This window comes from Diplotaxodon limnothrissa, linkage group LG12 (genome assembly GCF_057381915.1).
Source record: "Diplotaxodon limnothrissa isolate DT_005_m linkage group LG12, D_limnothrissa_male_GT1.1, whole genome shotgun sequence".
Taxonomy (NCBI): Eukaryota; Metazoa; Chordata; class Actinopteri; order Cichliformes; family Cichlidae; genus Diplotaxodon; species Diplotaxodon limnothrissa.
This window is the reverse complement of record NC_140607.1, coordinates 23,349,898-23,376,822: the sequence shown is the minus strand read 5'-3', so window position 1 is coordinate 23,376,822 and position 26,925 is coordinate 23,349,898. Positions and strand designations below refer to the sequence as shown.

The 26,925-nt window shown below is 39.6% G+C and overlaps 2 protein-coding genes across 2 annotated transcripts in view; both read left to right on the top strand.

Moving 5' to 3' along the window:
- nipbla (NIPBL cohesin loading factor a) overlaps window positions 1-15,995 on the top strand; it is a 29,396-nt gene extending 13,401 nt beyond the window's left edge. The window contains exons 17-49 of the mRNA XM_085367352.1: window positions 50-156; window positions 259-345; window positions 604-835; window positions 2,441-2,592; window positions 2,687-2,767; window positions 2,889-2,989; window positions 3,192-3,321; window positions 3,435-3,517; window positions 3,827-3,959; window positions 4,255-4,398; window positions 4,563-4,649; window positions 4,919-5,139; window positions 5,233-5,335; window positions 5,419-5,517; window positions 5,723-5,869; window positions 7,407-7,541; window positions 7,651-7,749; window positions 7,880-7,933; window positions 8,024-8,132; window positions 8,246-8,376; window positions 8,591-8,731; window positions 8,845-8,938; window positions 9,209-9,363; window positions 9,598-9,688; window positions 9,888-10,061; window positions 10,224-10,414; window positions 10,678-10,785; window positions 11,364-11,564; window positions 12,118-12,264; window positions 12,360-12,745; window positions 12,845-13,019; window positions 14,752-14,949; window positions 15,052-15,995. Coding sequence (XP_085223478.1) covers window positions 50-156; window positions 259-345; window positions 604-835; window positions 2,441-2,592; window positions 2,687-2,767; window positions 2,889-2,989; window positions 3,192-3,321; window positions 3,435-3,517; window positions 3,827-3,959; window positions 4,255-4,398; window positions 4,563-4,649; window positions 4,919-5,139; window positions 5,233-5,335; window positions 5,419-5,517; window positions 5,723-5,869; window positions 7,407-7,541; window positions 7,651-7,749; window positions 7,880-7,933; window positions 8,024-8,132; window positions 8,246-8,376; window positions 8,591-8,731; window positions 8,845-8,938; window positions 9,209-9,363; window positions 9,598-9,688; window positions 9,888-10,061; window positions 10,224-10,414; window positions 10,678-10,785; window positions 11,364-11,564; window positions 12,118-12,264; window positions 12,360-12,745; window positions 12,845-13,019; window positions 14,752-14,949; window positions 15,052-15,414 — 4,859 coding nt within the window. The 3' untranslated portion in view covers window positions 15,415-15,995. The remainder of the gene's footprint in view (window positions 1-49; window positions 157-258; window positions 346-603; window positions 836-2,440; window positions 2,593-2,686; window positions 2,768-2,888; window positions 2,990-3,191; window positions 3,322-3,434; window positions 3,518-3,826; window positions 3,960-4,254; window positions 4,399-4,562; window positions 4,650-4,918; window positions 5,140-5,232; window positions 5,336-5,418; window positions 5,518-5,722; window positions 5,870-7,406; window positions 7,542-7,650; window positions 7,750-7,879; window positions 7,934-8,023; window positions 8,133-8,245; window positions 8,377-8,590; window positions 8,732-8,844; window positions 8,939-9,208; window positions 9,364-9,597; window positions 9,689-9,887; window positions 10,062-10,223; window positions 10,415-10,677; window positions 10,786-11,363; window positions 11,565-12,117; window positions 12,265-12,359; window positions 12,746-12,844; window positions 13,020-14,751; window positions 14,950-15,051) is intronic.
- A 2,242-nt stretch (window positions 15,996-18,237) lies between these two features.
- On the top strand, window positions 18,238-26,579 carry ndc80 (NDC80 kinetochore complex component). Its single transcript, XM_085368353.1, has 17 exons — window positions 18,238-18,245; window positions 18,706-18,804; window positions 19,160-19,243; window positions 19,581-19,707; window positions 19,901-20,073; window positions 20,234-20,336; window positions 20,485-20,571; window positions 20,774-20,867; window positions 21,360-21,460; window positions 21,557-21,701; window positions 21,969-22,174; window positions 22,431-22,580; window positions 22,735-22,824; window positions 22,939-23,031; window positions 23,287-23,417; window positions 25,023-25,125; window positions 26,451-26,579. Exons 1-17 carry the CDS (start codon window positions 18,238-18,240, stop codon window positions 26,577-26,579), a joined length of 1,923 nt encoding a protein of 640 aa, XP_085224479.1.
- The last annotated feature ends 346 nt before the right edge of the window (window positions 26,580-26,925 follow it).

The following is a 26,925-nucleotide window of genomic DNA, read 5'->3' as shown; positions in this document are numbered from 1 at the left end:
TTATATTTTATTAGAGTTTAGTCCTAATTTATTGGTTTATGTTTTCTAGCAGGAGACGATGATGAGATACCTCAGGAATTGCTGCTTGGTAAACACCAGCTGAATGAGCTGGGTAGCGAATCTGCCAAAATTAAGGCCATGGGCATCTCCAGCAGGGTACTATATTCTATTTATTCATAAAAAAACATCATTTGGGATGTTGTGGGTTTGTAATGGTTCTTCAGATGTAGATCTAAAAACCAGTGTCTGTTCTTACAGATCCCATCAGACAAGTTGGTGAAGCTTCTGAATATCCTTGAAAAGAATATCCAGGATGGGTCCAAGCTATCCACCATGATGAACCATGTGAGTGCCCTTCCTCCCTTTTCCTATTTTTCTTTATCTTTCAGCATTACTTAATATCTGGAGTATTTTTCTCCCTGCAGTGATGCACTGCGGAAATCTATATACAGAGACCATGAACAAAACATAATAATGCTGAAATAGCTGACAATCATAAAAAAATACTCCAGATTTCTTCCTGAAATACATAATAGCCTTCCTCATTCTGACACTGGTTTATTGATGTTGAAAGTGTTCACATTCTTTACTTTTTAACCACAGGACCATGACGCTGAAGACGAGGAAAGACTTTGGAGAGATCTGATAATGGAGAGAGTCACAAAGTCTGCAGATGCCTGTCTGACAGCTCTGAACATTATGACCTCAGCACACATGCCGAAGGCTGTCTACATAGAAGATGTCATAGAGCGGGTGCTGCAGTACACCAAGTTTCATCTTCAGAACACACTGTATCCACAGTACGATCCAGTCTACAGGGTGGACCCGCATGGAGGTACAGGAAGAATTCTGCATTCATTTTTCTTTATTAACTTTAGAAACGCTTCATAAACTTAACATTAGTAGTAGACCAAATGATAAATAAGCCAGTGCCAGTTTGGCAAACTGAAATACACTCAACAAAAATATAAACGCAACACCTTTGTTACTGCTCCCATTCCCCATGGGATGGACGTAGAGACCTAAAATTCATTCCAGATACACAATATAACCATCCCTCCCAAACAGTGGTCACAAATCAGTCCAAATGTGTGGTAGTGGGCACATCTGCTATATTGAGATAATCCATCCCACCTCACAGGTGTGCCACATCAGGATGCTGATCTGACATCATGAGTAGTGCACAGGTGTACCTCAGACTGCCCACAACAAAAGGCCACCCTGGAATGTGCAGTTTTTTGCGCTATTGGGGGTCTGGGGACCCAGAACCGGTCAGTATCTGGTGTGACCACCATTTGCCTCATGCAGTGCAACACATCGTCGCATGGAGTCTATCAGATTGTCAATTGTGGCCTGTGGAATGTTGGTCCACTCCACTTCAATGGCTGTGCGAGGTTGTTGGATACTCATGGGAACTGGTACACGCTGTCGTATACGCCGGTCAAGCACATCCCGAACATGCTCAATGGGTGACATGTCCGGTGAGTATGCTGGCCATGCAAGAACTGGGACATTCTCAGCTGCCATCTGCCCTGAACAATGTGAACCATGATTCATCCGTGAAGCGCACACCTCTCCAACGTGCCAGACGCCATCGAATGTGAGCATTTGCCCACACAAGTCTGTTACGGCGACGAGCTGGAGTCAGGTCAAGACCCCGATGAGGACGACGGGCATGCAGTTGAGCGTCCCTGAGACGGTTTCTGACAGTTTGTGCAGAAATTGTTTGGTTGTGCAAACCAATTGTTCCAGCAGCTGTCTGGGTGGCTGGTCTCAGACGATCTTGGAGGTGAACCTGCTGGATGTGGAGGTCCTGGGCTGGTGTGGTTACACGAGGTCTGCGGTTGTGAGGCCGGTTGGATGTGCTGCCATATTCTCTGAAACGCCTGTGGAGACGGCTTATGGTTGAGAAATGAACATTCAATGCACGGGCGACAGATCTGGTTGACATTCCTGCTGTCAGCATGCCAATTGCACGCTCCCTCATTGCTTGTGGCATCTGTGGCATTTTGCTGTGAGACAAAACTGCACATTCCAAGGGTGGCCTTTTGTTGTGGGCAGTATAAGGTACACCTGTGCACTACTCATGATGTCAGATCAGCATCCTGATGTGGCACACCTGTGAGGTGGGATGGATTATCTCAATATGGCAGATGTGCCCACTACCACACATTTGGACTGATTTGTGACCACTGTTTGGGAGGGATGGTTATATTGTGTATCTGGAATGAATTTTAGGTCTCTACGTCCATCCCATGGGGAATGGGAGCAGTAACAAAGGTGTTGCGTTTATATTTTTGTTGAGTGTAGATGCTTGCTTTATGAAATCAGGAACAGTTTTTTTTCAGCTTGCAAAATTATAGTATTTCTTAATTTAAGATTTTTAATTTTCTTATTATGTTCATTATCTTTTAAAAAATTACTTCTGTTGTTTTTATAGGTGGCATGTTGAGCTCGAAGGCAAAGCGTGCAAAATGCTCCACGCACAAGCAGCGTGTCATAGTCATGTTATACAACAAAGTGTGTGACATTGTCAGCAACATCTCTGAGCTCCTAGAGATACAGTTGCTTACAGACACCACCATCCTCCAGGTAAACGCTAAGAGTGTTGCACTTAGTACATTAGTGTAAGTCAGACATGCAGACATGCGTGATTTCTCATATTGTGCATGTCCCGTTCTTCCAGGTTTCTTCTATGGGAATCACTCCATTCTTTGTAGAGAATGTCAGTGAGCTTCAGCTGTGTGCCATTAAACTAGTTACAGCGGTACGTCTGCACAAAAATTGAGTGTTTATTTAAAAGCATCCTTTTAGGGCATTTGGTCCAGAATGTTATTTTGCAATTTTTATCTTTTTTACATTTTTTTTTCATATTCTGCTGTATACAGGTGTTCTCACGTTATGAGAAGCATCGGCAGCTGATCCTTGAGGAGATCTTTACCTCTTTGGCCAGACTGCCCACCAGCAAACGCTCCCTCAGGAATTTCAGGTAACCCATTTTCCACACTAATTCACCTAAATTTGAGGCTATTCAGAGTTGCCAGGTTAATGCATGAATTGAGAGCTTTGAGAATTGTCTGACCATCAATGTAGAAATAAAAATTGTTCAGACGTGTTGATGTTTTTTTTTTTTTTTACTGGATTGTGCAATGCTAGTAACTTGTGATTTATCCTGACCTTCTGTGTTTTAGGCTGAACAGTTCAGACCAGGATGGAGAACCGATGTACATCCAAATGGTAACAGCACTGGTTCTGCAGCTGATCCAGTGTGTGGTCCACCTACCCAGTGACAAAGATGTTTTTGAAGAGTATGACACCAAGGTAGGTGCACAAGCTGACATGAAAACCCATACAAACATCAGCAAATATAGTTTTATTCAATACAACATGCAGTCAGACACACCATTTGCTCAAGATTTTTTTTTCTTCTTCAGGTGGATCAGGACGTGTTGATAACAAACTCTTATGAGACGGCAATGAGAACTGCGCAAAACTTCCTCTCAGTCTTCCTTAAAAAGTAATTTCAGATTGTTTTCTTCCTATTTATACTTTTTGATGACACTGTTGAATGTTGCTAAGATCCCTTTTGTCATCAGTCAACATTGAGACAAACTAGGAACGTTTTGAAGTAGCTGTAACTCTATAGGATTTTCCAGATGTATTCTGCCAGCTTGTTCAGCCGTATTAAAACTTCTGTCTTAATTCTGATCGTTGGCTGTCTGACCTTGATTATAATTGTTACCATTAATCATTTCTCATTATGCTCTCAGAGCATAGTTATTTTCCTGTTATTTATCCCCTTTCTTCCTTTTTTTGCCTCCCTCAGGTGTGGCAGCAAGCAGGGAGAAGAAGATTACCGTCCATTATTTGAGAACTTTGTCCAGGACCTACTTTCAACAGTGAACAAACCAGAATGGCCTGCTGCAGAGCTGCTGCTCAGTTTGCTTGGGAGACTGCTGGTTAGCATGACTAAGATCTTTCTTTAAACTGGAAATGCAAGTATTTTTCTCAGTGTTTCTGAGAACAGATGATCCAGATTAATAGCAAGAGATGACTTTGTTAAAAGTCATGGAGGCTCCAGGAAAGCAAATGTTCTTATTTTATACAATATTTTCAAAACATTTGTGTCACAGTTGATCAAACTTGACTTCTGTGGTTTATGAAAATCAACTTTATGACAGCAGTTTTTTTTCAGACACACACAATGAGAGTGTTCTTGTGTTCATCCATTCCTGTGCCTTTTTCTCCTATTAGGTACACCAGTTCAGTAATAAGCAGACAGAGATGGCTCTGAGAGTAGCATCTCTAGACTATTTGGGCACAGTGGCTGCACGTCTGAGGAAGGATGCAGTGACAAGCAAGATGGACCAGAGATCAATTGATCGTATCGTACAAGAGGTAAAAGGACAGCTTTGAATTTAATGATTTAGGATACTGTTTTCTTGTTTTTTATGGGGACAGAAATGAGTAAAATGCAGAAAATGTGTTCTTGCTTGATGATTTACATTCCTACCATTTGGCACAATAAATATATTTTCCCACTTATTCTTCCCCGTTTAAAGTCTCAAGGCAGCGATGAGACCCAACAGCTACAGAAGGCTCTGCTGGACTACTTGGAGGAGAACGCTGAGACAGATGCCTCACTGGTGGTGGGTATTTTCATTAGGTTGAATGTGGTGAACTCTTTAAGGTTTAGATATAAGTTTCACATTGCATTTGAACTGGCTTTTGAGGAATCTGTTGGAAACTACCATATTAATAAATCTTTCTTCTCTTAAATAAGAAGACATATCTTAAATGGTTTAAAACAGTATTTGCTCATGTTATCTCTGTGTGCAAATAAAAATGTTCCTTACTGCAAGTAATTATTTTCTTTGAATGCTATGAATGTAATACTGAGACCTGTTTTGCATTCTAGTTTGCTAGAAAGTTTTACATTGCTCAGTGGTTCCGCGATGCCACCACCGAGGCTGAAAAGTCCATGCGTAACCAGAATCCAAAGGACGAAGACTCTTCAGACGGTCCGCAACATGCCAAGGAGGTGGAAACTACCGGAGAAATTATGCAGCGTGCTGAGAAGCGCAAGAAGTTCCTGCGCAACATCATTAAGACCATGCCAGCTCATTTCACCACACTGAAGTAAGAATGTGCGATATATCAGCAGTGTACTTTCTTTTATTTGCACAAGTGCAGTTGTGTGACTGTGCAAGTCTGTAACCTGCTTCTCAACAGAATGAACTCTGACACTGTGGACTATGAAGATGCCTGTTTGATTGTGCGTTATTTGGCCTCTATGAGGCCGTTCGCCCAGAGCTTTGATATTTATTTAACACAGGTAAGAGTGTGATTTTCTTTTTAGCAAAAGCATTTCAATCCCCCCCCCCCAGAGAAACATAAACATTCTTTGTTCTTTACCAGATTTTACGAGTCCTTGGAGAAAGTGCCATCGCTGTAAGGACTAAAGCCATGAAATGTCTGTCTGAGGTCGTGGCTGTTGATCCCAGCATACTGGCAAGGGTATGTCTCTATCTCTGTTTATAGTAGCAAGTGCATTAATTGTTAACATTTTTTTTTACTGCACATGATGCTGTCTTAACTTATATTCTTTGTATGGCTTTGCTCTTTCAAAATGTACTTCTTATTCTGCAGCATTCTGTTCAGAAGGTATCTTGTAATTCTTGTAGCTTGCTATATGCTGACTGATTGCTCTCTTTGTCTGCAGTCCGACATGCAGCGTGGTGTCCATGGTCGTTTAATGGACAACTCCACCAGTGTGAGAGAGGCAGCTGTAGAGCTGCTGGGCAAGTTTGTGCTCAGCAGACCCCAACTCACTGAGCAATATTACGACATGCTCATAGAGAGGATACTGGTAAGTTGTCCAGTCAGTCACTTATTCCCAGTTATGCTGTGGTTTGCATATAGGTGCTAAAGGCGCAAAAGCAAAAACCACAGCTGTGACTTCACATGCTAGGTCCATCGTGTGATGATGTCCACCACACCTTGAGTGTGACATTAGGATGCTGGGTTATAATAGCTAACATTTTTCAATTCTGTACCAATTGATTGATTTGGACATACGTGATGTTTTTCCATAGATAATGAGGAAATATAGCATTAGAATTATCATTACTATAATTATTTTAGCTTTTACACTGTTTTGGCATATTCATCATTGTACTGTGGGCTTTTAGGCTATGTCCACACGTACCCGGGTATTTTTGAAAACGCAGATTTTTCTATGCGTTTGCACCTTTCGTCCACACGTAAACGGCGTTTTCTGAGATTTTTAAAAACTCCGGCCAGGGTGAATATTTTTGAAAACTCAGTTTTTGCATTTACGTGTGGACGAGAAAAACTGAGAAAACGCAGCGTCAAAGGTGTGCGCCTTTTTTGACGTCACACTGTGCGCCACGTTATTGTTTCGGTGAAATCAATTTCTACAATACTGTTACTGTTAATTGTACTCTCTGCAGTGTTTAAATGCTTACATATACACACACAGTTACTGTCCCTTCACACATACGACTCGGTTCTATGCCCCATCTTTGTTTACTATTTCTAGACTTCTGATTGGCCAACATTTCTACACGGTTAGGAATATATCACCACCTGTTGCTTTGGCATGTTCCTAGCAGCGTTTTCCTTCATTTCTGCCTTTACGTGTGGACGGGATTATTTTTTAAAACGAAAACGGAAAATCTCAGTTTTCAAAAATACCTGTGTACGTGTGGACGTAGCCTTAGTTGGTGTGTTTTTGCTTGGCCCTTCACTTGTGCTTTCATTGTTAAGCTGTCCCTAGCACCTGCAGGATGGTTTCTTACACAGATCAATACTAGTAATACTCATGTGTCTGTTGATGAACTGCATACATGTAAATATTGTGTTTTTCTCTGATTGCTGCACACTTCTTCTGGGCTAGTAATGCGGTTGTTGGCTTGTTTTGTGTTTGGTTGGGGTTTGTTTTGTTTTGTTTTGGAGGGGGGTACACCAAGTGTACATCAGAAATGTATTTGGAGAGTCCTAAAAAAATGGTTAATAGGGCACTTTCGGGTTTTCTATTGCGTAAGCTATTTAAATCTGTTTTCCAGCAGCAGTTTAAGATTTTAGGATTAAAAAGCACACGTGACAACATGCTGTTAGTACTAAAATTCAGGTGAACTCAAAGTCTTTCTAGTTACTCTCTGTGCTTAGCATCTGGGAAGTGAACAGTTGAGATTGTTGTCCCTGTTGTCATGGAAATGTTCAAGTGGGTTCATGAGAAGTTCACTCTTCATTACAGTCTTATTCTGCCACCTGTGGGTGAAAAAATGCTACTACACCAAATGCATACATTTCTCTTTTCTCTTTTTAAAATTCATTTTAAAAATTATACTTCAGTTTATTAATTTAATTCCTTTTTATTTTAGGACACTGGTATCAGTGTGAGAAAACGGGTGATCAAAATCCTCAGAGATATTTGTCTGGAGCAACCGACCTTCAGTAAGATTACTGAGATGTGCGTGAAGATGATCCGCAGGGTCAATGACGAGGAAGGAATTAAGGTATGGATCTGCTTACAGATGGTTGTTAAGACGTGGCTTCCATTCTTCATAGAATTCGTTGTAGATATTTATTATTTCATTTTTTTATTATTGCATTTCTTATTTATAGAAACTGGTGAATGAGACATTCCAGAAGCTGTGGTTTACTCCAACTCCAGCCCATGACAAAGAAACCATGACCAGGAAGATTCTCAACATCACTGATGTGGTACATTTAACTGAATTACCACTTTGTTGAATGATTTAAAATTATAAATGTAAAAAAAACCGTAGGGTGTCAGTTCTCAACCAGTAGTTGATGATTGCATATTATTAATCATTTCCTCTGATGTCTTTAGGTTGCAGCCTGTCGAGACACCGGCTATGATTGGTTTGAACAGCTTCTTCAAAATGTTAGCATTTGAGCTTCATTATATAATAGATATCTGTTTTGAGATCTGCTATTGTTTAAAACCTTATAAACATTTTTCTCCTTTCTTTAGCTCCTCAAATCTGAAGAGGACGCATCATATAAGCCAGCCGAAAAGGCTTGTGTTCAGCTCGTCGACAATCTGGTTGAACACATCCTTAAATATGAGGAGTCTCTTGCAGGTATGTTTGGATATATATTGGTTATATATTTAAATGTAAACGTATATCCTTGCCTAAGCATTGTACTTGTACTGTAATTTTGCATGTATTGTTAACTCCTTTTCCCTCTATAGAGAACAAGGGGGTGAACTCAACACGGCTAGTGGCTTGTATCACCACCTTGTACTTGTTCAGCAAGATCAGCGCCCAGCTTATGGTCAAACATGCTATGACCATGCAACCCTACCTGACGACAAAGTGTAATGTAAGTTGTTTCAAAATTACTAACGTTTTTTGTTCTTGAAGAGTTATTAATGTGATAATGTTTACTAGTATATACTATAACTTTATATTGTTGATTTGTAAAGATAATTCAGTTGTTAAATTAATGATTCGATTGAAAGGGAGAAGGAGTACTTTCTTTGAGTTGATTTTTCCTAATATACTTTTATAACATTCATATTTTGTTTCCCCTGCAGACTGCCAATGACTTCATGGTTATCTGTAATGTGGCAAAGATTTTGGAGCTTGTGGTTCCTCTGATGGAGCACCCCAGTGCAACTTTCCTTGCAACCATTGAAGAAGACCTCATGAAGCTCATCATCAAATATGGCATGACGGTGCGTGGCAGCAGTGTTTTAACAAGTTTATATAAGTTTGCCCAATTTAAGTATATAAGCTGTAACCAGTTTTGTTAAAGAGGTAACATGATGGTTTATCTTCCTGTGTTCAGGTGGTCCAACACTGTGTGAGCTGTCTCGGAGCCGTTGTGAACAAAGTCACACACAACTATAAGTTTGTGTGGGCTTGCTTCAACAGATTCTATGGTGAGAGATGCTAATGCCTGGAGTAATAATGTTTGTGTTTTATAGGGATAGCATAGCTCTGCTGAAGTACCACATTAATCCATTCAAAAGCCAAAGAAATGTAACTATTTATATCCCACTGTTTCTTCAGAAGAGTGGATTTAGTTTAGCCACAAGTTCTCCAAAAAACATTGCAGAAGGCCTATAAAATATAAAATTGCATTTTAAGCAGTCAGAGTTTGAATGGAATTTAAAAAATTCAATTCAAATGTTTTTTTCATCCCCTCTTAGGTGCGCTTAACAGGCTGAAGGTTCAGCATCAGGAGGACCCAAACGACACAAAGTTGGTAGCAAACAAGCCTTTCCTGCTGCGATCCCTCTTCACCGTGGGTGCCCTGGCCCGACACTTTGATTTTGATCTGGAAGAGTTCAAGGGCACCACCAAGGTAGGGTAGTAGTTAATGATTAATTATTGATTAGAAATGAACATTTCAAATGAAAACTGGGTCTAATTTTGGATTACAGCTTTACGTCCAGTTATCTTCTTCTTTGAGGATCTTGTCCACAACCACGATTGGCTATGATGAAGCAGCTCATTATGCAACTTTATGATTGCTGTTTTAAAAAATATGTATGAAAATGTCTGCAGTTTCGTAATTATGTGTTGACGTGTTGTCAAGGTTGTTATCAAGGAGAAAGTTCTTGAGCTGCTGCTATACTTCACCAAGCATGAAGATGAGGAGGTCAAGACCAAAGCCATCATTGGCTTAGGTAAGAACATAATGTTTTTTTTAGTGTGATTAGACTGACTCCAGGACCTACAGTGTCATTTTACCAGCTTATAGGACTATAATATAAAGACCAGAGATGAGCAAATGATTCCCTGGCCACAGCAGGTTGAGATCATATAGAAGGATGTGTCATTACTTATTTTTACATGTATTTGATCTTTGTTATTCTTTTCACGCAGGTTTCCTTGTGATCATGCATCCCAGCCAGATGTTTATGCAGGAGGTGAAGTCTTTGTATAATGGCATCCTGGCTGACAGTGGCTCCTCAATTAACCTCAAAATTCAGATCCTCAAAAACCTCCAGACATACCTTCAGGAGGAAGACACGCGGATGCAGGAAGCAGACAGAGAATGTAAGTAATTTGTTTTTTTAAACAGCTTTTAGACGTCACAGTGAATAATATACTTGTTATAACATTTTGTCAATTCAAGTGATTTTATTACTTCACTATATAAAAATGAACATCGTCTAGAAGGGACAATCTGTATATTTTATGGTTTTTTTGTACTTGTAGGGAAGAAAATGTCCAAACAAGAGGATCTGAAGGAGATGGGAGACATCTCTTCGGGGATGAGCAGCTCCATTATGCAGCTTTATTTAAAGCAGGTGTTGGAGGCTTTCTTCCACACCCAATCCAGCGTACGTCACTTTGCTCTCAACGTCATAGCTCTCACGCTCAACCAGGGTCTCATCCATCCTGTTCAGGTAATTGAAAGCAAGAACTTGTCACGTGTCATTATTATATCACTATCAATAAATAATTGTTTGTGTTTGGTCTATTGATAGCACTTTTTTTCCTCAAAGTAATTTTTGTATGCAAGCATCTTAAAGCTAACCAATATTCATTAGTTTGTAGTTATTGTAAAATCACTAGTTACTTTCATTTTAGTCTGTTTTCTCTTTTTTTCATGAACAGAAGTAAAATGCATATGCATGTGAACTTCACTGCTTTTATCCTGTCTGTGTAGTGTGTACCCTACCTCATTGCAATGGGAACAGACCCAGAGCCCAGCATGAGGAACAAAGCAGACCAGCAGCTGGTGGAGATTGACAAGAAGTACACAGGATTCATCCACGTGAGTTGGTGTTTTTCATTTTTTTTCGCATTCCAGATTTAGGTCTTACCTTGTTACTTTTTGGGGTTTTTTTGTCTTCTTTTAACCCTCTTTAACTTTAGCACAAACAGCTGCAAAAAACAACCAGAATAACAGTAATACAGTATGGACAAGATGAGCCTTAGATTTGTGACAAAAAAATCCATCCGTGCATTTTCTTAACTGCTTGTCCAGTTCAGGGTTTTGGGGTGCTAGAGCCTATCCAGGTGTGTCAGGGCGAAAGGCAGGGTACACCCTGTACAGATCACAACATTTATTCTACCCACTGCACCATTTAATGCCAGAACAGTTTCCAGTCTCTTGAGAGATCATGTTCTGGATCTTCTGCTGTAAAGAAGATCAAAAAACATAACATTCAGGATTTTGGTCTAATCTAATGATAAATGTACCACAGCCATTCATTTATTCACTGTTCTTTTTAATAAAGTGAATGTACATGATACTTTTTTTAAAAGGAACATTATCAGTACAATAATTGTCCCAGTAGTTATAGAAATGCTGTGTTTCTAACACTCGTCACCCAATATATTTTATGACAGATGAAGGCAGTTGCTGGGATGAAGATGTCATACAGTTTGCAGCAGGCCATTAATTCATCTCGTAAATCCATCATAAGAGGATTCAGACAGGACGAGACCCACTCGGCACTCTGCTCCCACCTCTTCACTATGATCCGGGGGAACCGACAACACCGGAGGGCTTTTCTCATCTCGCTGCTGAACCTCTTTGATGACAGTGCTGTGAGTTAACCAGCATTCATCTTGGCACATGTTATGACTCCTTAGTGGCAAATGGTGTTTCCTAATTAACTGTATGCAATGTAAAAATATACTTTGAGTTCTTTGCTTTGTGGTAAGTGTAATAACAGGTGTGTTATGACAACTCTTAAGGTTAGAACTAGCCTGACATCATTATGCAAATGTAAATTAGTCTAGAAATGCCGCTGGTTACAACTAGATAGAATTACAACAAATCAGAACAACACAATGTGTACAATAATACCCATATTAGGCCAAATGTAAAGAGAGAAAAGGGAATCCAGACAAATGAAAACATGAGCTTTCAGATTCCTCTGGTTGCTGAGCTTGGATAACACTGATCTTAAAGGAAGACCTTTTTATTAAGCGACAAATGCTGAAGTTCAGTCTACAATATTACATCTTTTCTGATTTCACTATACACAGTTAACTTTTTATGTATGAGCATTTGAACTCAAATTGGGTAATATTGCACTGTTATTTTGTACCAAGTGCTAACTTTTGATCAAGCTCCACATTTCTTTTCTTTCTGCAGAAGACGGACGTAAACATGCTCCTGTTTATCGCAGACAACCTTGCTTGTTTTCCATACCAGAGCCAGGAGGAGCCTCTCTTCATCATGCACCATATAGACATCACCCTGTCAGTCTCTGGCAGCAACTTGTTGCAAACCTTTAAAGAGGTGGGGAAGACCTGAGATTTATTCTTTTGTTTTTAAATCCAGAGAATTACACTGCTGGAACAAAAAAATATTAATAGATTGTCCTTTCTGTCCAGCTTCTTCTAAAGGAACCAAGACGTAAAGAGAAAAAGGTCAAGAAAGAGTGGAAGAACTCATCAGATGGAGAGGATGATGAGGAAAAGATGAACTGCGACTCTTGGAGGAGTGAAGATGCAGAGAACAGCAATGGTGAGGACAATGAAGACACTGACGACGATGTGGTACGACGGCCAAAAACGACGAAAAAACCTGTTGCAAACTCGGAGAGCTCGGAGTCCGAGTCTGATCTGGAGGATTTGGATGTGGACGATGTGGAGAAAGTAATGAGGCTCCTCCCAGATAATCCCACAGGTCTCTTGGACTTTGCAAACGCAGTTCAGGGCATTCTGCTTCTGCTGGTGCTCAAACAGCATCTGAAAAACCAATATGGATTCTCTGACAGGTTAGTAATTGTGGATTGATTTAACAAACTCAGAACATCTGCCAAAATGGGACCTTGTGACTTCTACAACTGACCAAAAAATGTTTTGTCTTCCAACAGTAAAATCCAGAAATACTCTCCAACAGAGTCAGCCAAGGTGTACGACAAGGCAGTGAACAGAAAAGGCAACATTCACTTTCACCCACGACAAACCATCGACTTTATCTCCAACAACATGGCTCACGCCACGCTGACAGATGGTGTAAAGAAGCAGATAGTCAAACAGTATCTAGATGTAAGTAACAAAGCTTAATCAGCCTGACTAAAGTGTTTTGAGTTCACTGGTTTATATTATTGTCTGTCCTCTAAGCAGTTACACGAGTTTAGTGTAGAATTTAATTATCACACAAAAATGTTTTTTAATAATTTTTTCTTACTTACTGAACTTACTAAAATATGAGTTTTGCCTTAAATTTGCGATTCAAACTAGAGATGGCACGATACCACATTTTATGTCTGATACCGATATTATAAATTTGGATATCTGCCGATACCGATATGAATCCGATATAGTGTATTTTTTAATCAATAAAACTGTTTTGTTTTTTTTTGTTTTTTTTATATATCTTGCTGCATAAGTTCATACTCAAGTAAAAAAAAAACAAAAAAAAAACCCTAAAGCTATTCTGTTACGGCTGTATGCAAAAAATACAGTGCACCCAAATTATTTCATAGTTCAGCAATACTGATCGATCTAATAAACTTAAACCTACTCCATCCTCCCTATTCTGGTATTTTAAAGAGTACTTAGCAGAAATATTAAGCAACCTAAGTAAGAGTTGCCAACTCCCAGCAAAAAAAAAAAAAAGGGAACCACCCCCCACCCTCGCGATGCTTAAACGACGTAATCAACTTTAATTTAATGCATGTGATAAAAAAAATAAAGGCACAGAAATCAATTATTTTTCCACAATAATTAAGTAGATTCAACATCTTTCTTCAACAGAACTGCAGACTGCACAGATGGTACCTTCCCAAAGGGGAAAGTACTATAGCTTACTAGGGTATATTAGACTTAATAGTTACTATATACAGTAATGGACTTCTATACATTTTACATCAGATTAAAACTTTGGGTGTAAGATTCAGATAATTATTTAATAAAAGCTAGACATTTTAAATTACAATAAGAAAGAAAAGTATTTCTTTGTGCCCCCCTTTTCCCCGTTAATGCCCTATCTGGCCCCCTGGCATAAGCTTGCTAGATCCGCCCCTGCACAGTTACCAGCCGTCAGCTGCATAGAAAAGGATCCTGGTGTAGAAAGTAATATTAAATAAATTCTAACAACAGCTTATCAAGCTTAAATGTGCTGCTGTTGTTCAGCCACTGGTTTCCCCTTTCTGGTGCAAAGTCGGCCATAAACAAACAAGAGAGACGGGAGTTGCTACAGAAAAGCCGATCAGCCGATCATTGATCAGTTTCATGATTGAAGTAGCAACAGGAGATGGAGAGAGAAGAGGTAGTCGCTCCATAAATCGGTTGTTAAGCTTAACGTGCGAATGCTTTACAAACATTCAGAGATGAACTTACCCACTTGCTTTACTTCTCTCTGGGATCACTTTCTCGGAGATGAAATGCCGGCTTGGTAGCAAGGATCCAAATGCTCAATCAGACCGCTGACAGGTCTCGCACGCCACAGCCTCTCTAATCACGTGATGCATACTGCTCCGACGTGCTAAGGTTATGAGCTGAGTTACACCATGTCGCAAGTTTTGTGAGGTGCTTTCGTGATATTTAATGGATCGGATTAGATTTTTTATTTCTCACCGATATCCGATTCAGTAATTTAGGTCCGTATCAGACCGATACCGATATGTAATACCGGATCGGTCCATCTCTAATTCAAACAGACTGCAGTGAATATGAGTTTTGCCCTTTATTCAATATTTGGTTTGCATGGTTATAACTGCTGATTAGCCTGAAGCTTCGTCTCAAAGTTGGTTTCTTTTCTTTTTACTTTTCACAGTTCAAAGTTCTGATGGAACATCTGGACCCAGATGAAGAGGATGAGGAGGGGGAAGCATCTGCCAGTGCGAACATCAGAAACAAAGCCATAAATGCTCTATTGGGAGGCTCCGGCCCCCTGTCAGGACCGAGTCCGCGCAATCAGGCCGGACCAGAGACGGATGATGATGATAGTGATGGTGACGAGAGGACCCCAGGGGTGAGATAAATGGATACACACTCTTTTTGTAAAATGCTAATTAAAAGCAATTGAGGAAATTTCTTTAAAAAAAAATTTTTTTTTGTTCTTTGCTCTCTACAGTCCTCTCGAAAGTCAAGGCGAGCAGGTGACTCCTCGGATCCTGGTCGGATGAGTGAGACAGTGGAGGTTATGGATGTGATTGCGCTTTGCTGCCCCAAATATAAAGACCGGCCGCAGATAGCTCGAGTCATCCAAAAGACCTCAAATGGGTACAGCATCCACTGGATGGCTGGTTCGTACTCGGGGCCCTGGGCAGAAGCCAAGAAACGTGATGGCCGAAAACTGGTGCCTTGGGTGGACACTATTAAGGAGTCGGACATCATTTACAAGAAGATTGCCTTGACCAGCAACCACAAACTGAGCAACAAAGTAGTACAGACTTTACGCTCACTGTATGCAGCACGGGAAGGAGGGGCTAGCTAATGGCTCCAATGTGGTGGGGTTTTTTGTTTTGTTTTGTTTTTTTAATTTTTTTTTTTTGGTTCCCCTGTTCCATTTCTACTTTATTATAAATCCTCCTCTTCACTGCTCCTGCTCCTTCTCCTCCTCCTCAACCTGCCACCTCCAACAACACAGCCAAACTTCACTGGATTCCTACCCTCCCTCTCTCCTTCCTCATTTTTGTAAGAAAACACGAGGGCAAGAATATTTGACACTACATACTTTTACATGAGTTATTCTTGCAAAAATGACACAAAACATAAGACTTATATTAGAGGGACTGCTCATGTTTCGTTTGTGTACAAGTTCAGAGGATAGAATCCTGAAGGCATTAAAGGAATAATACATCCCGATTATCCCTTAAAAGGCTATCAGAGACGAGACCTGGAGGGAAATGTTTTGTCGACATTGTTGTGGGAGCTCCTTCGCTGTTGTGCAGCAGATTCTAGTCGCTCATTTCTACTCCCACTGTATCATAGTTTAACACGACAAAAAATTAAAATGTTTATATCTCTGAAGACAAAAAATCTGTAAAAAAAAAAAAGAATAAAACCTTAAGTGAATGTTGGAAATTAGTCTTTTTGATGTTCTTATTAAAGTGTTTTTGGAGTTTATTATACTACTAGCAACCGGATGGTTTTTTCCTTTTAGCTTTTAGATATTTGAGGAAAAAAACAGATGACAAAAAACAAACAAAAAAACAAGAATTTTTATTTTTGTTCACTTTTATTTGTCCATGCTGTACAATGGCAGAGTCCTCTGAATATAATTTATTCTATTTCGAACTACGCATGCAGTATATGTGGCCTATTGCAGGAGGATATTTTGTAAATGTAGATTTTGTTGTATTAGGTCACCCTAGTAATAAGAGGAAAGGGGATTCATACCCTTTTGGTGGAACAAATACTGCAATAAATTTTCTACTTCTCTTTGTCACTTGTCTGCTCAAACTGTTGATCCAATCTGTTCATCTTGCCAAAGTGAAGAAAATCATTGGACGGATATGACTGAGAGAGTCTTTACATGATGTCAGATTATAGGATTTTTGTCCAAAGGATGATCATTTTATCACAGTTTTTCCTAAAGTGTGCATAAGGTGATTTATAGTATAGTTTTTGATTTTGCTGAATCATATTATACAAACCTGTCAGGCAACTTAAGTATTAGAGTCGAAAGTTGTCAGAGGACTTTTCTTATATTTTTTAGATCTCATCCTCATGTACAAATGAAGCATTTTTACATGCATATGAGAGTGCTGCTGTCCTTACATTTGATAAGCATATATACACTATTCCACCACATCCCAAAGGTACTCTGTGGATTAAGATTTTCTAACTGTAGGGGTCATTTGAGTGCAATGAACTCATGTTCAAGAAAGCAGTTCGAGATGATTTGGGTTTGTGACTTGGTGCATTATTTTGCTGAAAGTGGTAAACTGGTCATGAAGGGATGGACATGGTCTGCAGCGGTACTCATGTAGGCTGTGGTGTTTAAACCATGGTGGTAAAAACTGGCTCAAAGGGTGACAAGAAAATATACTATACACTATTACATTACCAGCATCCTGAACACTTGATAAAAGACAGGACAGCTCCATGCTTTCATGGGGTTTTTTTAATCAGAAATTCTGACAACCAACTTTATCTACCGGTATATAGTGCCAAATCACAACAACAGTCACCTCAATGCACTTTATATTGTAAGGAAAGTACCCTACAATAACATGGACAAAACTTCAACAATCAGATGACCCCACCTATGAGCAAGCACTTGGCAATGGTGGGAAGGAAAAACTACCTTTTAATGGGAAGAAACCTTTGGCAGAACCAGGCTCAAGGAGGTGCAGCTGTCTGCCAGACCACTTGGGGATGAGTGGAGGGGACACGAGAAACGGCACGCTATGGAAGAGAGTCAAGTCGTGTTGTAATCTATAATAACTACGTTTTTTAAATAAACGCAGAAAGTGAAATGCAGCGAGTAAAGAAGAAACACTCGATGCATCAGGGGAAGCCTAGGCCCTTTCCAATCTTCTGTTGTCCAATTTTGTGCCCTTGGGAACTGTAACCCCCTTAGTATCCTGTTCTTAACTGATAGCAGTGGTACCTGGTGTTGTCTTCTGCTGTAGTGTGTAACCTATGCTGTATAGACTGTCTATACCAACAAGCTTGTAAATAGAAAAAAATAATATTGAGTTGAACTGAGTTCCGTTTGCCGCGATCCACAACAGTTCCGGTTTTTGTGTGGCTTCTTGGTAAAGTTGCTCTTCTGCATACATTTCTTGTAACAAGGCATTATTTGAGTTACTGTTGCCTTCAAGAGTTACTGTTGCCAAAGCAGTCTGACCATTCTTTGACCTGAAATGAACTAGGCATTTTCTCTGCTGCTCACTGGATATTTTCTCTTTTTTGGATCATTCTCTGTAAACCCTACAGATGGTTTTGCGGGAAAATCCCAGCAGATCAGCTGTTTCTGAAACACGGAGCACCGTTTCTGGCACTATCAATCATGCCGTTCGGAGTCACTTAAAGCACCTTTCTTTCCCATTCTGATGCTTACTTTCAACTATAGTATGTCACCTTGAGCGTGTCTACATCTAAATATCTAAAACCTGCAGGACAGGCCTGGAGTTCCCCAATCCGATCGAATCCATAGACGCGGCATCAATCCGAGCGGAACTTTCTTGGACTAAATGGCTCTCCGTACTGCTGTGATGTCACCACCCTCCAGTATTTATATGGTTTTTTTGGCGGGGTGAGCAAATCTGCTCGGAAGTTCTGTTCATTTTGTAAACACAAGTGACAAAAAATGGAGCGGTAAGTTAAACTTTGGCCAAGAAAATAAGTGCCAAACAACATTCTGACAAAATATAATGTTTCTGGGCACCTAAGCTAACGAAGTTCAAATTCATTTGCTGTCATTGTTTGCGGACGTTAGCGACCGTTAGTTTAAACGTTGTCGCAGCGGTTAATTCAACAATGTTCACAACTATAACACTATTTATCGAGTAAAACACGACGTATTCGTGGTATTGGGTTAGGTCTAGTGAACTTCGACTATCTGAAATATTACAGAAGTTACGGCGCTAGTTAGCAAACAATGCTACTTCATTACGTTCCTGAAGTGTATGTCAACCTTAACGGAGAGTTGTCATTCATTTACAAATGTGGCCAACATCCTCTCCTTAATGGGCGGTGTTGTGTACTCGGCGAACAGTTGTGAATCACTGGAGTGTCTTTCATAAAACATGTTCCCATTTTGTGATACTTTCTCCAGTGTAAGGCTGAGTCGAGTCAAAGGTAGCAGACCATCGGAGCAGTCGCTGCGAGTGCAAGACAGCAACAGGATGAGCTTGATGTATACGACGCCTCAGAGGTTTGTTTAAAGAAACTTGACCTGTAATAAATTCAGCTCTACAATTACACTACTTAGTTCACTCATCTATTTGATAAACAGCTGATTGTTGTAACCCAATGCTTTTAATAAGGGGTTGTCTCCACAACATTCAATTAACATGGCTTAATTTGGACCACACAGTCTGTTTAGAAATGCGTTGTGACAGACTGGGACTTACTGGTTTGGGTTATATGATATAATATTGATATTGTGATATTGTATACATGGGGTAAAGCAGGGATGGGGAAGTTATATTTATTAACTCATGACGAAAGATGGCTCACTAGGTATTAGCAAATTAATTATTCAAGTTTTTTTTTTTTTTTCTTCTCAGTAAACAGCCTTCATTTGGAAAGCTCAACATACCAAAACCGCAGTCTGGGACCTCTGAAAGACGGACCAGTTTCTTTGGTCCGAGGTATATCTGAATTTTCCAAAACTCGGTTACACTGTTGCTACAAAATGACTACTTTTGTAAAATCCTCAGGTGATTGGGCTTAGATATTAGCTTAGATATTAGAAATTTGAAAATAAAATGAAGATTACAAACGTTCCTAAAACAAGTAAAAAGTGGAATAAGTTAATTAACCCACTCAGGGTAAAATGACTGACGTATCTTAAATTTAAAAAATATATTTATGCTTTTTCATTAAAAAAACAAAAACAATTCTCTGCAATGCCTTGATTTAAGTGTGAATATATTGTAACTCCCTTTGTAAATTAAAAAATAAAACTGCTCTTTGACATTTTAATAGGACTAGTGGAGTCGGCATGCCTCGCAACAGCACCATGTCAGGGTTTGGAGGAACTGAGAAGATAAAAGATGCTCGACCTCTACACGATAAGTCTTATGTTCAGCAATGCATCAGGCAGCTGCACGAGGTAAAAACATAAACTGTGTCTGTGTAAAGTGGACTGTGAAATAAGGGACTGCAACATGCACCTTATTTCATTTAGCTGCTTAGCATTTTTACCACACCTCTGATGGATAACTTTACCACACAAGGGGTCTTAAATGATTGCAGAATAAATTTTAGTTTGTATTTTAACAGTGTATTTCTTTCATATGATCTAGTTCTTGACAGAGCAGGGTTACCCGGGCACTTTGTCATCCAAGACCCTCCAGTCTCCATCCACCAAGGAGTTTGTGAAGATGTTTGAATTCATCTACTGCCAGCTAGACCCAACCTTTGAGATGCCAAACTCAAAAGTTGAAGAGGAGGTTCCTGCTCTCTTTAAAACCTTGGGGTAAAATGTGTACTGTTAACAGCTGTTGTTGTTGTTGTTGTTAAACCCCCTCCCCACACTTAAAAGAAAAAGTTAAAGGATATATTATGAAATATCTTGTCTCATTTTCTGTAGTTTAAGAAACTTTCCTGACTTGCTCTGTTTTGGCATCTTGTTTAAGGTACCCATTCGTTCTCTCCAAGTGTTCCATGTATTCTGTTGGAGCTCCCCATACCTGGCCTCAGGCTCTGGGGGCTCTCATGTGGCTTATTGATAATGTCAAGGTGAGAAATGACATTAAATCTCCAAGTACATTGGATCGTTATCGTTTAAAACAAAGTTCACATGCACTAAATATCAAATGCCCCACAAGAAAATGTGGAAGCTAAAGGTCAGCATGTTTTCTTTATTTTTAATGTGTTTCTGCATCAGATCAACTGGAGTTTGAGCAAACAGGAGCTGCTGTTCAGTGACTTCAATGAAGGCGAAAATATTGAAGAAGGTTCTGAGTTTAACAAGGTACAGGAACTTTACAGTGTGAAAACTATGAAAAATAAAATAATGTATACTGACAGGTTAAGAAAGTGGTGTAAGCCCACTTTATATAGTTACTGGCACTGTACATTTTGTAGCCAATCATGTGTCGTGTCTGTGTTGTTCAGCAAAGCTAGTGTGATTATTATATTGTAAGTTTGTCTTAATGTTCTTTCTTCATATGTAGCTCTTCCTGGACTACACAGCTGAGACATATTCCAAGTTCATGCAAGGTGATGACACATTTGAGGAAGAAGATGAAGCATTCCTCGTTAAACTGAGTAAGAACAACATCTCTGTGTAAAATTATTCTCCATACAAAAGGAGGGAATATGTAATTGTCTGTGGTTGTTTTTCTGTCTGTTTTTTAGCAGTCTGGTGTCCACAGTCGTCAAGATATTATTTTTAGATTTTGTAGATACCAATAATAGCTTGAGCTCTTTTATTTGAGTGAAAATTGGATAAAGGTCACACTAAATGATGTGAAAATTGGTAAAAATGTTATATTAACCATTCTTTATGGATCTTCTTTAAACTTCACAACAGTATACTTGGCCTTGGGGGACATGAGTACTCAGGTTAGCTAAGCATTTGGCCTTGATTTTCCTGTTAACCCAGGTGGTATTCTTAATTCAGTGACATTTGTCTAGACTGCACCTACAAAAAGGCAAAAACTGTGTCTGATTTAATTTGCCTGTTATCCCCTTTAATGCACTGCACCAAGTGCTGTCTGAAAGGCTTTTAACGAGGATAGTGTTTGCTTGTGTTCACAGAGAAGCTTTACAACGTTGACGAGGCCCTGCTGGTCACGATGGAGGAGAAACACAGAATCCTTACTGATGAGGTTGAAAAACTGGAGAAGGAGAGTCAGACTGTAATAATTTTTCCTTTTTTTCCCAGTATTTTGTCTTTAGGCTGGAATGAATTGTGTACCCAGTTGTGTTGACATGTTCTGTGTCCTCCTGAGCAGGACCGTCTTATGACGAAGAGGATGGAAAAGATGAAGCTGCAGGCAGATCTCAAGAAACTCCAGAGCTATCGTGCCAGCTTGGATTCTTTTAAAGACAACCTGGAGAAAAAAGACTCAGAACTGAATGCTGAGCTGGAGATTTCTAGTAAATAACACATTTGATCTAACCATGTTAGCAAGCCACGTCTTTGGCAAAAAGCACTGGATTCTGTGATTATGCGATTATATCTGGATTAGTCAACTTAACAATGTTTGTCTTTAGAGTTACTTAAATTAAGCAAAGACTGCACAGTATTCAGGTTCAAAGTGGTAGATGGTTATTGAAGGTAAGATAAGAGTGGTGTGGTCAGTGGGAGTTACTGACTCCTGAATATTAAACATATAGTGAACATTTTTTGGGTATTGTTTTTAGTCAGCCACCTGGAAACTCTGAAACATGAGAGGAATGAACTGCAGCACCTCCTGCAAAATCAGAAGTTTACTCCAGCTGATGTTGAGAGGATCAACAGAGAGAAGAGGGAACTTCAGCAGACCATCTCCAGTCTCACCAAGTCTCTGGAGAACGCTGAGCAGCATAAGTGGAATGAAGAGATTGCACTGGCCAAAGTGAAAGAGAAGGTACTATTTACATCTTGTATATGTGCAAAGCGGGGCAGCTGTAGTCCTGTTTGGTTAGCTGGTTTTGAGTAAATGTTTACATTTTAGGAAAATATTATTTAGTGCATCTGTGTCAGTGTTCTACCCATTTTATAGTCTGGGTAGACTGTTGACATCAAACATTCATCATCATTTTAAAAACAGTATCTGTGTTTTTTACTTCTTTTTTTTTTCTCTTCCTTTTCTTTTCCATCAACACCAATCGTCTGTGTTCCAGGCAGAGTTGAAGCTGGCAGAGTACCACAAGCTGGCACGTAAACTGAAGCTGATACCGATTTCTGCAGAGAACGCCTGTGGTCACGATTTCGAGATCCGGCCTTTTGAATGCGGAGCCGGCAGCATGGTTCAGTGTAAAACACAGATACAGGTGACTCCAGTTAAAATTCTGTTTACGCAGCTTTTTACAAGAGCAAATCTTAAGAAATTCACCAGACACAACTTACTTCCCTCTAATTAAATATACTTCCATATTCAGGTTGTAGCTTTACATGATGGTGTTTCTGTGTAATTGTTCTGATCAGATGCAACTAAGAAAGTTGGTTGGAGATGTTGAGGAGGAGAACAGTCGATTAACCAACATGAAACTCAGTTTGGAGGAGTCTTGTGAACAGGTAACAAAAATTTGATAGTGCTGTATCATATCTGTTTCTGGTATTTGTGAAGTAGTCACATATTAACCTGTTTGCACGGCAGCACTTATAATTTGTGTTATTTTTGTCTGTTAGGTAAATTCTATCATCACGGATAAGACCAATGATCTGAAGCAGCTGAGAGAGCAGATCCGCAAGCTAGACGAACGATTGGAGGGAGAAAAGCAGGTATTGTCCCGTATTCTGCAACACGACAGTGAAAGTTTCCACTGAACAAAATTATACCCACGTTAATAAAATATAGCTTTGTAACTCCCAAAGAGCTATCAACGCTTCAAACTAATAAACCCATTCATAGTGGAAAAAAGACACTTTCTCCTAGGAGAGGGAGGAAATATTTTTTTCTTCTCCTGGGCAACAACCTAAGAAGAAAATGCACAGTAGTTTTTCATAAACATGTTGCCGTGTTGTATGTTTGTATAGGAGCTGGCCCGAGAAGAACAGGAATGGGCGGCAGAGATGGAGTCTGTGGAAAACCACCGTAAACTTCTCGAGAAGAAAGTTAATTATGGTTATGACGAGTCTGTGCAGCAGCTGAAAGCAGCACAGCAACAGTAAGCAACAACAATATATGTACCATATTTCTATTTCTTCAAGATTCTTCTTGCTATAGAGATTGACAGACCACGTGACTTTCGCGCATTGCTTTGTGGGTACCCGTGGCAACAAAATCAAAACACTGCATCAAGCGCTAGTATTTCCAGCACCGGTAATCATTAATTCTGCGGTTTTAATCCCTACTTGCATTTTATTTGGCCCCAAAACAGTTATCTACAAAACGACAGAGAACACGACAGGTCCATACAAAGACAGACTTGACGAAAAGGCAAAAAAAAAGTATGAGGAAAAAAATCAAAGGAGTGAAAGGGTCAGACCCATACGAGCATACAGAGTGGAGTAAGGATGTTAGCGTGCTGCCCAACTTTCATCACACATATTTATTATTATATGGTCCTAAGTTTTAGTGCATACACTCACAAAATGTTTAGTAACTTCAGACCCCTGCAACAAGCAGGTTGCAAGGTGATTTGGACTATTCCATTTCACAGCTGTTGTTAATTTTTTTCCCTTTATCTCCTGTCCAGGCAAATGCAATCTATTTGTCTTTTCAGGTTGTAGTATTACACAACATTTTCAGATCTAATAGAAATAAAATGAGTGTTTTGTAATTCATTCAATTTATTGTCTTTATTTATAACTGGCATTATTGTTTCATTCTATTATAGAATCTTACAAGAAAGAGGCATTGTATTCCATTGTGCTTTATTAGCTGCTTCGGTAAAAAAACTAATCAACAATGCAAAAAAACAACAACAAACAATGCAAAACAACATACTGGAAAACAGTTATTCATCACTTGATTGCTTCAATACAACACTTGGGCACATATATGTGGGGCTTTTTCTCTCTCTCTCTCTCTCTCTCTCTCTCTCTTCCCCCCCCCCCCCCCCCCCCCCCCCCCCTCCGATCAAATCTCACTGTGGTAGCAGCTTTACACTCCGTCTGACCCAGGTTGATAGAGGGGGCCCACTCTGGATCACAAAGCCACAGTAAACAAAGCAGCATAGCACAACAAATTCAAATCAATATAAGACTTATTTGTAACCTACATCGACAATTATGTTATGATAAATTGTGTAATAACTACTACAAAACATGCTTGGAGCAGACTAACATGTGAGCTGGAGTGTTCTGGGACGTTATATTTGGTCTTTGAATGGCTGCAATCCAGGCCATCCGTCGGCTCTTTGTTACTTCGGAAACGTGGCTTAAACAATTTCTCTTCCACGATGTAATCCGATAACAACCGATCTCTTTATCCGTCGGCTTCCTGTGGCTGTCATGCGACCGGCTATTGTAGTTAATAATACAACAGCTTCTTGCCTTTTTTTTTTTTTTTTGTGTTTCTTTTTATGGCTGTGTGACTGTTTTCATGTGAAAGCCTGCGTGCGCTAGTACCGCTTGCCACTCACTCCCAGAATCCTTTGCCGCTTTACCCCTGAATGACGTCACATTTTATATCTCTATATATTCAAAATCATCACAAGTAGTCCTGAAAATACAGATTCATCATTTAATGAAACAAAGGTGAACTTTATTGTGAATGATGTGTCTGTTTATTCCAGTTGATGAGATTTAAGACTTGTTTCTGTCACAAGGTACCACCTCGTGCTGCAGGAGACCAATGAAGAGAGGCGAACAGTCGCTAACAACCTGGCGTCTGTTTTTACCACAGCTGCCAACCACTTGTCAATTACAGAGGTAACGTTCCTACAGCTCTCTCTTGTTCTCCACAAGAGAGTGTCTCAGGACATGAGCTTAAATTTACACAAAGCTGTGAGTTTCTGACAGTACAAAACATTCATTTTACATCAAAGTAAAAGGCAAAAGCACTCTGATTTTAGGTTTCCCTGCCGTTCTTCCCCAGAAACATCACAGCTATAGGACAGATTAGATTATACTTGAAGTGTTTGTGCCTTAAATTTATAACAATGGATAATACTAATACTGAACTTCAATTTGATTTGTACTAAATGCATAACAAAAAAATGTACAACTACAAAGAATCTGTATAGAATAACTGAACTATCTAAATCTGTGTTTCTGAATTTGTATTTTTGTAATACTTTTATATCTTACACGTGAATTATACTTCTGCATCAGATCTACATCATAACTCTCGGCATAACCGGAACCCCATTTTAGTCCTGCTACATAACCTGATGTGCACCTCCTGAAAAATGCAACTACATGTTGGGTCAACGCATACCTCAACCACTGCAATGGTGTGGAAGGTTTAGGTGTGGGTATATAAGTTTCCGGTTACCACGCAAGTTAGGATGTGCATTTCTGGCAGAAGTCTAAAGCTGTAGACCCCAATCACACAATTCTAGAGAGACCAGTCAGTGAACATCTGGCAACATATGGCTAGAAAGGGAAAATGTGTGTTCCATAGCAGGTTGCCAGTGATTGCTGGAGTTTAATGGCTGTCCCAAGTCCCAGTCACACAAGCCTAGAGATCTGTGTGATCAGTGACCCCCTGGTACCCAGCAAAAAATGCTGACTTGTGTGGAAACACTTACATTATTTGCCAAATTGTAATGAAACTGAAAAGTGCAAACTGGCAATGGTGAATGTAGAAGAAGCTGCACATCGAGAAATGTGTTGCTTTCAGCTGTAATGCACAGCTTTTGCTTTGAAGATTAAATTCTTCATTTTTCAGTTTGCATCACTTTTTTTTTTTTTTTTAGGTTTTATTACAGCTTGGAGCGTAAATAACAAGTTTTTGTGTATAAATTGGCATCTTCCATGCAAACTACAGGCAGTCACAGCAATCCACTGGGGGGAAAAAGCAGGTTTGTAGTGCAGCACCTTCTTTGCAACAGATTTCTGGAAATGGCCACTTGCAGGCATCGTCGAAAACACATTTTTCTATGGCAAGGGGGGGGTTGCCAGGGTTGCCGACCAGTTTCTAGGCCTGTATGGCTGAGGCCTTAATGTGAATCTGTAAAAAAAAATGCAGCAATATTTATGCTGCATATTACTTTGTACCCTCAACGCTGTCTCCTGTGCTTCCTCTACAACAGAAATGCCTGGAGGATCTGCACAGCAGAGTGCAGCGGATCTGCTCAAAGGCTGTTGAAGAAGACGAGGCTGCCATTCAGAAGCTCCAGGAAACTCTTAAGGACTTCATGTCCAAGGCAAAAAATGTATAAAGGTGGCATGAAGATGGCAAGCAGAGATGATTATAAGTGTTTGGATTTCCTGTTATTTGTATTTTCAGAGTGTTCAGATCTTAGGACAACAGAGAAATGGAGTTATTCATTTGGACTTGACGAACTTGACAAAGAATATAAAATGGGTTAACACATTTTTACAAATCTGAATGATTAAAAAAAGATTCCAAGTTATTGTGTTTTTTTTTCTTTTTTTTCTTTTTTTTTCTCTCAGTAGTTATCCATGTTTGTGTATTACCATATGTTTGCGTGTTCTGTCTTTCTATATAAATGTTATGTACACAGTCAAGCTTAATTGAAACACCTAACTTTTTTTATTATTGTA